At 49.8% G+C, this 15,183-nt stretch overlaps 1 protein-coding gene across 1 annotated transcript in view; it reads left to right on the top strand.

Annotated features, from left to right (window-relative positions):
- The first annotated feature begins 351 nt into the window (after nt 1-351).
- Nucleotides 352-15,183, top strand: part of HTR2A (5-hydroxytryptamine (serotonin) receptor 2A, G protein-coupled) — a 63,307-nt gene continuing 48,475 nt past the window's right edge. The window contains 2 exon segments of the mRNA XM_015414122.1: nt 352-528; nt 530-755. Coding sequence (XP_015269608.1) covers nt 352-528; nt 530-755 — 403 coding nt within the window.

Raw genomic sequence — 15,183 nt, 5'->3', positions numbered from 1 at the left:
CATTGAGAAAAGGGGTTCTTATGGCCGAAAAGAGTGGGAGAGGGGAGAGGAAATGGCCTGCTTGCCCCCTGTATTTCCCCCCACCCTCCTTCTCAAAGCCTCAAGACAACCTTTCTCATCCTGCAGTGGAATGCTGCCTTTCAAAGGGTTTCCAAGTGTGCACTGACATCGGAGAACGCCTGGGATTAAAAATGAGTTCTTCGCATTCGGCACAAACCCATCTGTTCCTTCTGCACTGCCCTGATAAGGCGACCAACTTTGCACTGATGAGGGAGACAGAAATGGATGCAAAGAAACACTGACTGTGGGCGTTCTTGTGGTCCGTCGTCACTGGTCTCAGACGTCTCGGACATGGATGTGGTGTACGAAGAGGAGAGTTCTGTGAACTCCACAGCCAGTTTCTTACTGCAACTCAACCGAGAGAGGAAACTCTACCGCAACGTTCTGTCTGGAGAGGTCAATCCATCGGCCATGTGCAATCTGACTTCGGACTTTGTGGCGGCGACCACCCGCTCTTGCGCTCTTTCTACCGTGCAACGCGTCCTTCCTCGGCATACAGGAGAAGAACTGGCCTGCCCTGCTGACGGTCGTCGTGATCGTGGTGACTATTGCAGGGAATATCCTCGTCATCCTGGCTGTATCGCTCGAGAAAAAGCTGCAGAGTGCGATGAACTACTTCCTGATGTCCCTCGCCATAGCGGACATGCTCTTGGGTTTCCTCGTCATGCCTGTGTCCATGCTGACCATACTCTATGGTGAGTATGACTCTTGCCAAACTGCATGTGCACCTTCGTTAACACCACACCAACACAGGTGAAAGTTGAAACTAAAACTTCTGAGGCCCCCAAGGGAGGTATAAATCCATCAGCTCTGCAGACTATGAGTCCCGAACTCTTCACGCACCCAGTTATTTACTTTCTCATTGTGAATATCATAAAAGATGCTTGATGTGGGGGGAGGGGGAGTCTAATGGGAATTATGACCTCTGGCATGGAGATAGACCCAGGTGGTCGGCCGTGCTGGTCTGAAGCGGTAGCACCAATGTAGACTCCAGTGGCACCTTTAAGACGAACAAAGTTTTATTCAAGGTATGAGCTTTCATGTGCAGTCCCACTTTGTCAAAGACACTGGGATATTCAAATATTTCAAATATTTGAAAAAGTGTGCCTGCACACGAAAGCTCATACCTTGAATAAAACTTAAGAACATAAGAGAAGCCAATGTTGGATCGGGCCAATGGCCCATCCAGTCCAACCCTCTGTGTCACACAGTGGCCAGAAATACCAGGTGCCATCAGGAGGTCCACCAGTGGGGCCAGGACACAAGAAGCCCTCCCACTGTTGCCACCCCCAAGCACCAAGAATACAGAGCATCCCTTGCCCCAGACCGAGATTTCCTATCGATACCTTGTGGCTAATAGCCACTTATGGACCTCTGCTCCATACATTTGTCCAATTCCCTTTTGAAGCCGTCCATGCTTGTAGCCGCCGCCACCTCCTGTGGCAGTGAATTCCAAGTGTTAATCACTCTTTGGGTGAAGAAGGACTTCCTTTTATCGATTCTAACCCGACCGCTCAGCAATTTCATGGAGTGCCCACGAGTTCTTGTATTCTGAGAAAGGGACTTCTTTCTCTACCGGCTGTATCCCATGACTAATCTTGTAAACCTCGATCATGTCGCCCCTCTGCCGTCGTTTCTCCAAGCTAAAGAGCCCCAAGCGCTTTAACCTTCTTTGGCAGGGAGATAGTTTCAGAGTGTCGCTGAGTCGGTCTGCAGTAGAACGGCTAGATTCGAATCCAGTAGCGCCTTGGAGACTGACAAGATATTCTGGGGTATGAACTATCGAAAGTCACAGCTCCCTGTGTCACACCCTCAAAAGCTTATGCTAAGGAAATCTTGTTGGTCTCTACGGGGTTCCAAGGCTCAGATCTAGCTGTTCTTTGGCATGGAGCGGCCGTTACTTTAATGAAACCAGCCACGTGTTCGCTATTGCATTATTAAACACTCACACAGAGGCATCCGGGCACTAGAAAAGGCAGATCTATTATTACTTTCAATAGGTGACAGAAAAGAGCAAGAGTCCAGGAGCACCTTCAAGACTAACGAAAATACGTGGCAGGGCAGGCGCTTTCATGAGTCGCTGCTAGGGTTGCCAGCCTCCAGGTGGGGCCTGGAGATCTCCCGCTTTTACAACTGATCTCCAGCTGACGGAGATCAGCTTCCCTTGGAGAAAATGGCTGCTTTGGAGGGTGGACTCTACGGCATGGTACCATGCTGAGGCCCCTCCCCTCTCCCAAACCCCGCCCTCTCCTGGCTCCACCCCCAAAGTCTCCAGGTATTTTCCGACCCAGACCTGGGAACCCTAGTCACTGCTCACTTCTTCAATGACTCACAAGAGCTCCTCCCCCTGCCACGTATTTTGTTAGTCTTGAAGGTGCTCCCGGACTCTTGCTCTTTCCTACTGCTACAGATTCCATCTTGATCTTTCAATAGGTACAGCAGGTTATTTACCATTTACTTTTCAGAGCTGAAGGCCAGTGGGTGTTTGAGTGAACGGGAAATGAAAGTTTGGTCTTCTGGGCCCACGTCCTGAATTTTAGCTGCTGGATAGGCGTGCGTTTTACGAGGCAAAGGGCTACCCCGTTAAACGAGTTGCTGTGTTTTTATAGAACCAGAAGAGTCAGCCATGTTACGTCTGTTCCTGCAAAACTGTAAAAAGCCCTGTATCACCTTTAAGACTAACAAACTTTATTGTAGCACAAGCTTTCGAGAAACACAGCTCTCTTCATCAGACGCGTCTGACGAAGAGAGCTGTGTTTCTCGAAAGCTTATGCTACAATAAAGTTTGTTAGTCTTAAAGGTGATACCGGGCTTTTTACTGTTTTGTCTTTTTACAGTTATCCCACCCACTCTAACGCCATGGAAGTCCGATGCATCAGATTTTGTTTCTACCATGATGCCGCTCACAGGGTGAGGGGCAGCATCTTTAAACTATGCCGTTGATGGAGGCGCCAGCCTGTCTCTTATCACTCTGCACGGCCACGTGTGGAGCCTTCCTCCAACCCGTGGAGTCTTCCTCTCAAAGAAGACCCACCGTTGTCCCAAAACTAGCAAGCAATTTGTCTCTTACATACGTTTAAACATTGGCTTGTTTCCATAGCTGAAGAGGCTGGGCAAATAGCACGAGGGAACAATGGGGTGGTCTGTTTTTGAAGAATACTCCTGAACTGAAATGTAATGGGCATTTCTCAGCTTACTCATATATTTGGCAATCTAGGGTGCTTAGATTGCTATGCAGACAGTTAGCTTCGTTAAATAGTATATATACACGTAAGTGCCATCATAGAATCATAGAAATCATAGAGTTGGAAGGGACCTCCAGGGTCATCTAGTCCAACCCCCTGCACAGTGCAGGAAATTCACAAATGCCTCCCCCCTCCATGCCCGCAGTGACCACTGTTCCACGGACAGAAGATGGCAAAAAAAAAACCCTCCAGGATCCCTGGCCAAACTGGCCTGGAAAAAAATCTCTTTCTGACCCTGAAGTGGCAATCAGCATTTTTCATGTCACAAACCAACTCACAGCAAACCCAGCAAGGGGTGTTCAGGGCTAGTGAGAAGTAGAGGGGGGTCTCCATTGCCTTCCTCTGCAGAGCCTTCCTTGGTGGGCTCCCATACAAGCACCGACCCTGCTCAGCTTCCACGATCTGCTGAGACTGAGCTCTACCAAGCCGCCTTCCACCCGTTCAATAAAGTTAGGTCTAAATCTTTCTTTAAGGAAGTTCTCTCGGTCTGGAGAGCAAAAGCACAAACTGCCCGGCAAAAGATGGCCGTTGTGCATAAAGTTCCGCTGAGAAGACCAAGGGAAAACTTCAGCTCAGCGGCAGCTCTTTCTCTGTTCTCAGGAAACAAATCCGACCGTTGTGAACTGCCTCCCGTTGACGCTACCGTGTGTGCTCACTGCAGTGAGACGGCAGCTGGCTCACCTCTGCAGGAGCTAGGAAAAGCTTGGAGAAGGGTTATCCATTGTCTGGTAGACAATGGAGGGGGGGAGTGGAGCTTTGTACTGCACCTTTACCTTCTTCCAGTATTTTAAGGACAGGGCCATGACAAAGGCACACTTACCCATTTAGAGAGGGAAATAATGCTGTTTCCAAGCAGACCCAGCGGGTACACAACTGTGTACAGTGGTCATTCCAGCAGTGTTCCCTCTAAGCCGAGTTAGTGTGAGCCAGCTCACAGTTTTTTAGCCTCCGGCTCACGCATTTTTTTGCCTTAGCTCCGGAAGGGATGGCTCCAGAGCAAACTAATTGATGCAGCAGCTGAATGCCTCGCTCACAACCTTCATGCCAGTCACTCACAAAGTAGGGTTTTTGCTCACAAGACTCCACAGCTTAGAGGGAGCATGGCATTCCAGCAGGACAATCTGCCACGGTACAGAAAAACAGCACAAAGTAAACCATCACCAGCTCTAAATGAGAAACATCCTTTGAATTTGCAACACACACCCCCGGGGGCCCCCCCACAAGATTCCCCCAGAATTCCCCTCAACAGCCACTTTACACCACATCCTTATCAGAGCCAGTCAGAGCCAATGCCCCCAGCTTCTCAAATGCTGTCCACGTGAGCCTCCCAGAGCAAAGAATCAAACTGTTTGAGCCTTCCAAAATGTAATTAATGCATAACAAAAGCCTGGAGTTTGTTACACATACAAATGAATTGCAGGGTACAGCTATTCCATTCGGTGACTAAATATTCGCTCTGTGTACCGGCATTTGGCCCTCTGCTAACAGGAGCTTTCTCATGCATTTATATTTATTTATTTGGAGAAATGTCTCTGCCGCCTCTTTAGGGAAACTGTCTGAGGTGTAGGGATGCCAGTCTCCAGGTGGGACCTGGAGACCCCCTGGAATTACAGCTCATCTCTAGATGACAGAGATCAGTTCCCCTGGAGAAAAGGGATGCTTTGGAGGGTGGACTCTATGGCCTTGTACCTCACTGAGGCTGGCCCGTAGCTACCCCCTAGTCTTTTTTCTGGGGCCCCTCCTTCCCGGGCCGCCCCCAAAGTGCCCCAACTTGCCGTCTGCATTGTGCTTTGATTTAATTAGCTGGCGCCCCACCTGAGGCCCCCTCCCAAAAAAATCCCTAGCTACGGGGGTGCACTGAGGTCACATGAAGACATGAAGCTGCCTTATACTGAATCTACTCTTGGTCCCTGTCCTCCCCAGGTTCTGCCCCCAGATTTCCAGGAGTTTCCCAACCTGGATCTAACAACCCTCCCCCCCCCCCCCGCCCCCTGCCAGTGGCCGGGGGGGGGGGAACTAGCAACCCTATGGAGCCAAGACTCAAATTGTTGGAGCCTCCCAAAATGTAATTAATGCATGACAAAAGCCCGGTGGCAGATATTTGTTGCACATACAAATGAATCGCAGGGCACAGCTATCCCGTTGGGAGACCAAACAATCGCTTGGCGTACTAGTGTTTAGCCCTGTACAAATAGGAGCTTTGTTATTTATTTATATTTGTTAATTGGGGAAAATGTCTGTGCCACCTCTTTAGGGAAACTGACCGGGGGTGGCAGATAATGCTGGCGAGCATTAGGACCACAGCCAGTGGGTGTGGGGTCCCAGTCCATCCCTCCCCCACATTCATTTGTCCTCTCAAAGTCTGACTCTCGTCTATTCCCTTCTATCTAGCGCATGCACTTGGGACGGCCATTCAGTTCTAAACAAATGAAAACAACAAACCTTTAAAAAAAAAGAAAAGCTCAATTCATCACGTTTTTAGGGTAACAAAACCCACTGGGAGCAATACATTCCGTTCGTTTCATTTCTTCCCCCAATGCCTGGCAATGTGGTTCAGGTAAGTCAAGGGGAATTCAGGGAAAGGGAGGGAGCGTCAGGAACAAAACGAACACCTGAGCTCTCCCAGGGAGATGGGAGAGGCAGGGTAGATCCAACATTAAACTGATACTGTAGCTTTCCAGTTCTCCAAGTCAAACACCTTGCTGCAGAAGAAAGAGGTCTCCTCTCCATCGTGGCCCACCAGGCACTGGGGGTTTGGTGACGGGTAGAGTTACCAGCTCCAGGTTGGGAAATAGCTGTAGATTTTGGGGGTGGAGCCTGAGGAGGGCGGGGTTTGGGGAGGGGAGGGACTTCGGTGGGGTCTAAATGCCATAGAGTCCACCTTCTAAAGTGGCCATTTTCTCCAGGGGAACTGATCTCTGTTGCCAGTTGTAATCCCAGGAGATCTCCAGCAACCACCTGGAGGCTGGCAACACTAGTGACTGGGGAAAGGCTTTCAGTATTCTCTCTCATCAGTGGCTCCTCCCAAGGTCCCTCTTTGCTAGTTCTTTTTCAAGCTGTTTCCAGGTGTCTGCTAGTACTGAGATTTTTTCCCTCTCTATTACCTTTCCCTCTGTAGTTTGTTTGTTTCAGAGTGTGTGTGTGAGTGAGAGAGGGGGGGGGTGCAGCACACAGAAATAACGGCCCATGTTATGTGTTATTGATTGCGGTGCCCAGAAACCGTGAGCTTGTCTGTGTGTTACTCATGCCCAGGGCTCTTTTTGTAGAAAAAGCCCAGCAGGAACTCATTAGCATAATAGGCCACACCCAACATCAGAAACTCATTAGCATATTAGGCCACACCCCTGACAGCACAACTCATTGGCATATTAGGCCACACCCCCATGCTACCAGAATATGCTCATCGAGCCACACCCACCTTTCGCTTCTTATTCTGTTTACCTCGTTTGTTGTCAAAACCCAGGGCCTTTTTTTGTAGCAGGAACTCCTTTTCATGTTAGGCCACACACCCCTAATGTAGCCAATCTTAATGAGTTTCTGCTGTTGGGTGTGGCCTGTTATGCTAATGAGTTCCTGCTGGGCGTGGCCAACTTGGAAACCAGCCAGAACTCAATTCCTGTGCGTTCCTACCCAAAAATAGCCCTGCTCATGCCATCCAGAGTAGACAAATTATCGTGTGATTGTCCATCTCTGTGTGCATTACTGGTTGCAGTGTACATACGTTGATTCACATTTCCAACGATTTACACCCATCAGTCACACATACTCACTCAAGGTGCCTCATTTCGGGTGACTTCAGAGCACAAGACCCAGTTGTGCCTGCCTCGGGGGCAGGATCCAAGCCCAAAGGCCGTCGCAATGGCTCGCTCAGTCCAGGGAGAAGGTGACCAAATAACTCCCTGCCCTCACTCCGTAAAAACGCTCACCCTTCCTCAGGTTCCGGACACAAGGTGTTGCCCTCTGTGTGACCAGACCAAACATTTCTTTTTCAAATCACAAGCTTTTTTTTTATCACTAAGAAATAGGGACCCTGTCTCCAGTCTGTTGTAAAAGGAGGATCTCTTAGAGGAGGGGTAAAATCCTGAAGAATTTCTTCCAAATTGGACGGGAGATTAAAAAGCAACACACATTTGGAAACGTTTCCCATCGAAACCAATGAAAACAAAAACAGGCACGAAAATGAACGGGCAAAATGCAGGCAAGTAAAGGTGTGTCCCCAAAGGTTGCCAACTCCAGGTTGGGGGGTTCTTGGAAATTTGGGGGTGAAGCCTGAGGAGAAAGGAGTTTGGGAAGGGGAGGGAATTCAGTGAGGAGGGTGATGCTAGTAGAGAGCTTACCCACCAAAGCTGCCATTTTCTTCAGGGGTTCTTATCTCTGTACATCATCATCATAGACCTCTATTGGCATGTCACTGATCTCTGCAGTCCGGAGATCACTTGAGATTCTGGGAGTCCTCCAGGCCCTGCCTGGAGGCTGGCAACGCTAGGAAACAGACCGATGACAGTGAGTCAGACGGCTTTGGAGGACAAACCATGGAAGCCAAAACCTGACAGCTGTTCTATTGAGTCGCCACAGTTATAACCAGCTTGGGACAGGCTGTTTAAGGTCCAGGGAGGACCTTGACCAGCGAGAGCCTGGCCTAGGCCACAGAATGAAGAAGGACCCTGGTAGCAGGCCTACATGCGCCCACAGAGTAGTGGACTGTGGAAATACACACAGAGACACTGTCCTCCATCGTACGGACAAGCCCATCTGCGTGCCTCTCCATGTGCCAAGTCCGTTCTCTCAGTCCACTGAAAGTCCATCGGCCAGGGCAAGGCCGCCTACTGCGACCCCCCCACAACACGCACCTTCATTCACCACAGACTGACTGACTGACTGAAAAGGATTCTTGTCAGATTTCAGAATGATTTCACACTGCAGGCGAAGGCAAAAAAAAACTACAGCACGTCAAAACGGGAGGACAGCCCACATTTATCACTCATCAGTCCGTGTGACTGGGGGAAGACCCTAGAGCTAGGGTTGCTTCGCTTCTGAGATCTGAGGAGATTGGGTACCCTGGGCCATCAGTGTGAGAGCCATCTAGCCCCTCTGTATTTTCTCCATATTGGGTAGCATATAGCTGCGCTTCCAAGCTTGGCAGACGCAGTTCAAGACTTTCGCAAGGATCTATGAGTCAATTTCTGAGAGAATTTATTTGTACACCACAGGCGATATAAGAAAAGAGAGTCCGTTTCTGAGGAGCAAGCATACCATTCTGACTTAGTTATATACCATGACTAATGACTGACAAATCCCACCCATTCCTGGCACTTGCATTCCGGAGAAAGAGAGGGAAGGTGGCTGGCAGTGTTCGATCCTAAACTGAGTTATAGAATAAGAAGAGAAGAGATTGGATTTAAACCTCGCCCTTCACTACCCGAAGGAGTCTCAGAGCAGCTGACAAGCTCCTTTCCCTTCCCCTCCACACAACAGACACCCTGTGAGGTAGTTTGGGCTGACAGAGCTCTGAGGGGACTGCCCTTGAGAGAACAGCTCTGAAAGAACTTGTGACTGACCCAAGGTCACACCAGCAGCTGCATGTGGAGGAGTGGGGAAATCAAACCCGGTTCTCCCAGATTAGAGTCCACGCTCCTAACCACGACACCAAACTGGCTCTCACACCAAACTGGTTTCTCTATGGAAACTATGAAGCTGCCTTATACTGAATCAGACCTTTGGTCCATCAAGGACAGTATTGTCTACTAGGACTGGCAGCAGCTCTCCAGGGTCTCAGGCAGAGGTCTTTCACAAGGCCTACCACCTGGCCCTTTTAAATGAAGTTTCTGGGGATCGAACCTGGGACCTTCTGTGTGCCAAGCAGACGCTCTACCACTGAGCCACCATGGCCTCTCTCGTGGGTATAAACTCTGTTACACTCTGCCAACATTCAAAATGTGTATGCTGCTTTCCCTGCCATAAAGTAAAGGCCAGTGGAAAGGATTTTCCCAGGATCCAGTAAATTTGCACTTTGCACAGTTCAGGAGGAAGTGGGGGTGCACTGCGTGAGGTGCGGCAAAAGGACTTCTACCAGCTGGTCGGACCATGAAGTCATAGTAGTGATTGTCTTTGGAGGAAATACACCTCGAGAGTGCTTGTCTGAGCCCTGACCTGGATAGCCCAGGCAAGCCCGATCTCGTCAGATCTCAGAAGCTGAGCAGGGCCGACCCCGGCAAGTACTTGGAAGGGAGACCTCCAAGGAATACTACAGCAGGGATGCAGAGGCAAGAAACAGCAAGCCACCTCTTTGAAACGTCCACTAGGGGTTGCCAAAAGTCAACCATGACTTCCAGGCGTTGTTGTTGTTGTTCAGTCGCACAGTCGAGTCCGACTCTTCGCGACCCCATGGACCAGATCACGCCAGCCCTTCCTGTCTTCTGCTGTCCTCTGAAGTTTGCTCAATTTCATGTTTGTTACATCTATGACAGGCGTAAAAGGTAAAGGTTCCCTTGCTTGAAAGCCAGTCGAGTCCGACTGTAGGGTTGCGGTGCTCATCTCCGATTCAAAGCCGAAGAGCCAGCGCTGTCCGAAGACGTTTCCGTGGTCATGTGGCCGGCATGACTAAACACCAAGGCGCACGGAACGCTGTTACCTTCCCACCGAAGTGGTACCTATTTATCTACTTGCAATTTCTTGCTTTCGAACTGCTAGGTTGGCAGGAGCTGGAACTAGAGACGGGCGCTCACTCTGTCATGCGGCGCACTCGGGTCTCGAACTGCTGAACTACCGACCTTCCACAGCCTGCAATTCAGCGTCTTAACCACTTGAGACACCGCAGCTCCTATGACAGGCGTACACACACACAAAATACTCACACACAAAAAGAGTGCTTACCTGAGAGAAGAGGGGTTAAATCCCTGGAGCCAGTTTGGTGTAGTGGTTAAGAGTGCGGACTCCGATCTGGAAGAACCAGGTTCAGTTCCCCACTCCTCCACCTGCAGCTGCTGGTGTGACCTTGGGTAAGTCATAAGTTCTCTCAGAGCTGTTCCCTCAAGGGCAGTTCTCTCAGAGCTCTCTCAGCCCCACCTACCTCACAGGATGCCTGTTGCGGGGAGCGGAAGGGAAAGGAGCTTGTAAACCGCTCTGAGGCTCCTCTGGGTAGTGAAGGGTGGGGTATAAATCCAATTTCTTCTTCCTCTCTCTTCTCTGAACCCCAGTGACTAAAATGGAATGTGGGGTTTTATTCCCCTCATAACGGAGTTTCTGAAAAACGAAAGGGAGAGTGTTAAAGGGGAATGAATCCCCCCCCCCCCGTAGTGCTAAAACAAGTCATCCTTTGCAGAAAGCTGGAAAGGTGCCAGAATAAAGCTCCATCCCAGCCTTAATAATCTGGCCATCTCTGATCTAACCTTTCAGCTTGAGATGTGGCATCTGCAAAAAGTTTTCCTCCTGGAGATGTATTAAAAGAATAGATTTTGCAGTGATGTGGAGGGTGAAATTAACAATGAGGGAGGCATGCAGCTGTAGAGAGTGTATTTATGCATTTATGCAAGTGTGCGCATGTCTCAAGCGTGCTTGTTTATTTCTACACGGCCAATAATACCGCTCCTGCTGTATTATTGATAGGGTTGCCAGCCTCCAGGTGGGGCCTGGAAATCTCCCAGAATTACAGCTATCTCCAGACTATAGAGTTCAGTTCTCTCCGGGGGGAAAGTGGTTAATTTGGAGAGTGGACTCTAGGGCAGGGGTGTCGAACATGCGGCCCAGGAGCCACATGAGGCCCCTGGAGGGCTTCTATCAGGCCCCCAGTGGAACTGGCTGTCTTCTGCTGCTTCTTCCAGTTCTGCTGCTGCTGTGTCATCGTAGGTTTGCAGCATAATCAAGATGGCAACAGCACAGACATTTTGATGCAATAATTCAGAGCAAGAGGTGTCAGTTATCAGACACTGTTAAATAAACAAATATTGCAAGAGTGCTAACGTTTTAAGCATGTTTTTATTTCAAGTTAAAAAAACACCTTTCTGTCTGTGTCCTTTATAAAGTTTATATCTCCGCTACCTGGCAGGAGCTGCGGTGGCTCAAGTGGTTAAGACGCTGAACTGCAGGCTGTGGAAGGTCAGTAGTTCAGCAGTTCGAGACCCGGGTGCCACATGATGGAGTGAGCTCCCATCTCTAGTTCCAGCTCCTGCCAACCTAGCAGTTCGAAAGCAAGAAATTGCAAGTAAATAAATAGGTACCGCTTCGGTGGGAAGGGAACAGCGTTCCGTGCGCCTTGGTGTTTAGTCATGCCGGCCACATGACCACGGAAATGTCTTCGGACAGCGCTGGCTCTTCGGCTTTGAAACGGAGATGAGCACCGCAACCCTAGAGTCGGATTCGACCGGCTTTCGAGCAAGGGAACCTTTACCTTTACCTGGCATTACGTTTTATGACACACATGGCCCGGCCCAACAAAGTCTCCTTTATGTCAGATCCAGCCCTCATAACAAGTGAGTTCGACACCCCTGCTCTAGGGCATTGTACCCTGCTGAGGCCTTTCCCATTGCCTAACCTCATCCTCTCCAAACTCTGCCCCCAAATCTTCAGGAATTTCCCAACGCAGAGATGGCCATCCTAATTATTTATGGTATTCTGTACAGATTGGAGCCCTTTTGCTGGCACCATAAAAAAAAATGAAATTAACAAAATCGGGTTTGCGGTGAATTAAACTGCAAAAGAACAACACTCACCGCGATGAGTAAAACCTTAATGTATTTTGTCAAATCTTATACACGTATCTAAGGCTGCGGTCACACGTGCCGGTTGAAGCGGGGGGGGGGGAGCGAGGCTATTCCCTCCGGAGGAATTTGACACGCAGTTGCGAGATCACACGGCCCTTTGAAGCTGCGGGCACAGCCCAACACTGTGTGATCAGACACAACTGCGGGTGAGTCAAAAAATTTTTTTGCTGATTCTCATGCACATAAACAAGGACCCCAGTCACACGGGAAACTTGCCGTGGGAGAGGCACGGATGGTGGGCGGATTATCCGGGCACGATCACACCCCAACATCTGGGAAGTGGAGCACACCCGTGGCTTACCACCTACAATGCGCCTTAAAAAACAAGTACCTCCAAGGTACTAGTAAACGTTTGCCACGGGCTGCCTCCAGACGCCCGTGGTGTGATCGCACCGGCCTGTGGTATTCCCCTCCGGTCCCTCGTTTACCCGCTGGTGCCGAGGGAAGGACCCGTGGTGTGCCGCCAACGCATCTGATTGCGTAATCGCGCATCACACTACGCTGCGGCAATTAGCCACACCTCCCCCTGCGATATCCGGCCCGTTCGACCGGGGCCAAGGAATTGCACCTCCGCACTGAGGCTCCCCTATGGAGTATGTGATGATGCGCATACCGTGAAGAGGGGGGGAAATACGACACGAAGTCGGGATGGCCTGATTAGACCATACCAACAGCATGAGAGTGCGCTTGAATGATCAGACAGGGGAAAGTCCACCCGTGGCCAGTGTTCCCTCTAAGCTGAGTTAGTGTGAGCTAGCTCACAGTTTTTTAGCCTCCGGCTCACACATTTTTGCCTTAGCTCAGGAAGGAGGGCTCCAGAGCAAACTAGTTTATCCAGCAGCGAAATCTCTTGCTCACAACTTTAATGCCGGTAGCTCACAAAGTAGAATTTTTGCTCACAAAACCCTACAGCTTAGAGGGAACATTGCCCGTGGCCCGCCTTATCCGGATAACACTGGACTTTCCCTGATGTCTTCTAACTCCGCTTCCGTGGCGGAGCAGCACGGGTTGCCCTTTAGATCCATCAGACATTCGCACCTATGTCGGATCTAAAGGAGCGTGTGATCGCAGCCTAATACATATATGACTTTAACAATTCTACTTTTTGCTTTACCATATATTTGAGGATGTTGCAACTATATAACATATTTTTCTAACGGAAATATCTCTAACTAAAATCCTCAATAGTAAAAAATTGAACACCATATATATAGGGTATCTTTACAATCCAGTTTTCTGATACAGGTTACACTCTATTAAATTATACACAATCTTCTTGAGAATGAATTCTCACTAACATAAAAAGGCAGATGTGATCAGTGGCTCACATCTGGTGTACAGATTTTGTGCGTCTGAGCACCTACGTTCTAGTCAGTGCCAGATGTTTTGCGAACGTTGGTGTTTAACTATAATCTTTTTAAGAATTACCAGCAGGAAATATACCAGGAGCACCTCCATTAGCTGAAAAATTTCATACTGTTGTATCATTTACAGGTAGAAGAAGAAGAGATGGGATTTATACCCCGCCCTTCACTACCCAAAGGTGTCTCAGGGCGGCTTACAAACTCCTTTCCCTCCCCCTCCCCCCAACAGACACCCTGTGAGCAGTGTTCCCTCTAAGCTGAGTTAGTGTGAGCCAGCTCACAGTTTTTTAGCCTCCGGCTCACACATTTTTGTCTTAGCTCAGGAAGGATGGCTCCAGACCAACCTAATTTAGGCAGTAGCCAAACTGCTCGCTCACAACTTTAATCCCAGTAGCTCACAAAGGAGAATTTTTGCTCACAGAACTCCACAGCTTAGAGGGAACATTGCCTGTCAGGTAGGTGGGGCTGAGAGAGCTCTTGACAGAAACTGCTCTTTTTCAAGAACAGCGCTTATCAGAACCTACGGCTTGCCCAAGGTCATCCAGCCAGGTGCAAGTGGAGGAGTGGGGGAATCAAACCCGGTTCTCCCAGATTAGAGTCCGCGCACTTAACCACGACACCAAACTGGTAGGCTTCCCAGCTCTGAGTTGGGAAATACCTGGAGATTCTGGGGGTGCAGCCTGAGGAGTGTGGGGTTTGGGGAGGGGAGGGGTTTCAATGGGGTTTAATGCCATGAAGTCCACCTTCCAAAGCGGCCATTTTCTCCAAGTGAGCTGATCTCTGCCTCCTGGAGATCATTCGTAATCCCAGGGTATCTCCAGCCACCACCTGGAAGCTGGCAACCCAATTTATAGGTAAAGGTCAACCAGTAGCGTGGTGTAGTGCAAGTGTGCCAGTGTGGTGTGGTGTTTAAGAGTGGTTAAGAACCGGGTTTGATTCCCCACTCCTTCCCATGAAGCCCGTGGGGTGACAGTTCTCTCAGAACTCTCTCAGCCCTCCCTGCCTCTAAGCTGTGCACATGAGCAACCGCTCATTAACCGCTCATTAACAAGCCCCGTTCAACAACAACCTGGAGCCGCACAGGGTCTTGCACTGGCCATGGCCCATGTTAAGGTTACAGCAGTTATATTCTGCTCAGGATGTGAACTACTCTGCTCAGTAGGGGAAAACATTAGAGGGGTCATTGCGACAAGGTGCCTGTTGTGGGGAGAGCTGGGGAAGGAGATTGGAAACTGCTTTGAGTCTCCTTAAGGCAGAGAAAGGTTTTCCCCTGCTCGAAAGCCGGTCAGATCCGACTCTAGGGATGCGGTGCTCATCTCCGTTTCCAAGCCGGAGAGCCAGCGCTGTCCGAAGACGTTTCCGTGGTTATGTGGCCGCCATGGTCATGTGGCCTTCCGGTCTGCAGTTCAGCGTCTTTAACCACTTGAGCCACCGCAGCCCCTAAGGTAGAGAAAGGTAAAGGTTCCCTTGCTCGAAAGCCAGTCGAATCCGACTCTAGGGTTGCGGTGCTCATCTCCGTTTCAAAGCCGAAGAGCAAGCGCTGTCCGAAGGCGTTTCCGTGGTCATGTGGCCGGCATGACTAAACACAAAGGCGCACGGAACGCTGTTACCTTCCCACCAAAGTGGTTCCTATTTATCTACTTGCAATTTCTTGCTTTCGAACTGCTAGGTTGGCAGGAGCTGGAACTAGAGACGGGAGCTCACTCCGTCATGCAGCACAGTCGGGTCTCGAACTGCTGAACTACCGACCTTCCA

The sequence above is a fragment of the Gekko japonicus genome, unplaced genomic scaffold (assembly GCF_001447785.1).
Source record: "Gekko japonicus isolate JY-2015 unplaced genomic scaffold, Gekko_japonicus_V1.1 scaffold1230, whole genome shotgun sequence".
In the NCBI taxonomy this organism is placed as follows: Eukaryota; Metazoa; Chordata; class Lepidosauria; order Squamata; family Gekkonidae; genus Gekko; species Gekko japonicus.
The sequence above is the reverse complement of the archived record's forward strand: the minus strand, read 5'-3'. Positions and strand labels throughout refer to the sequence as shown.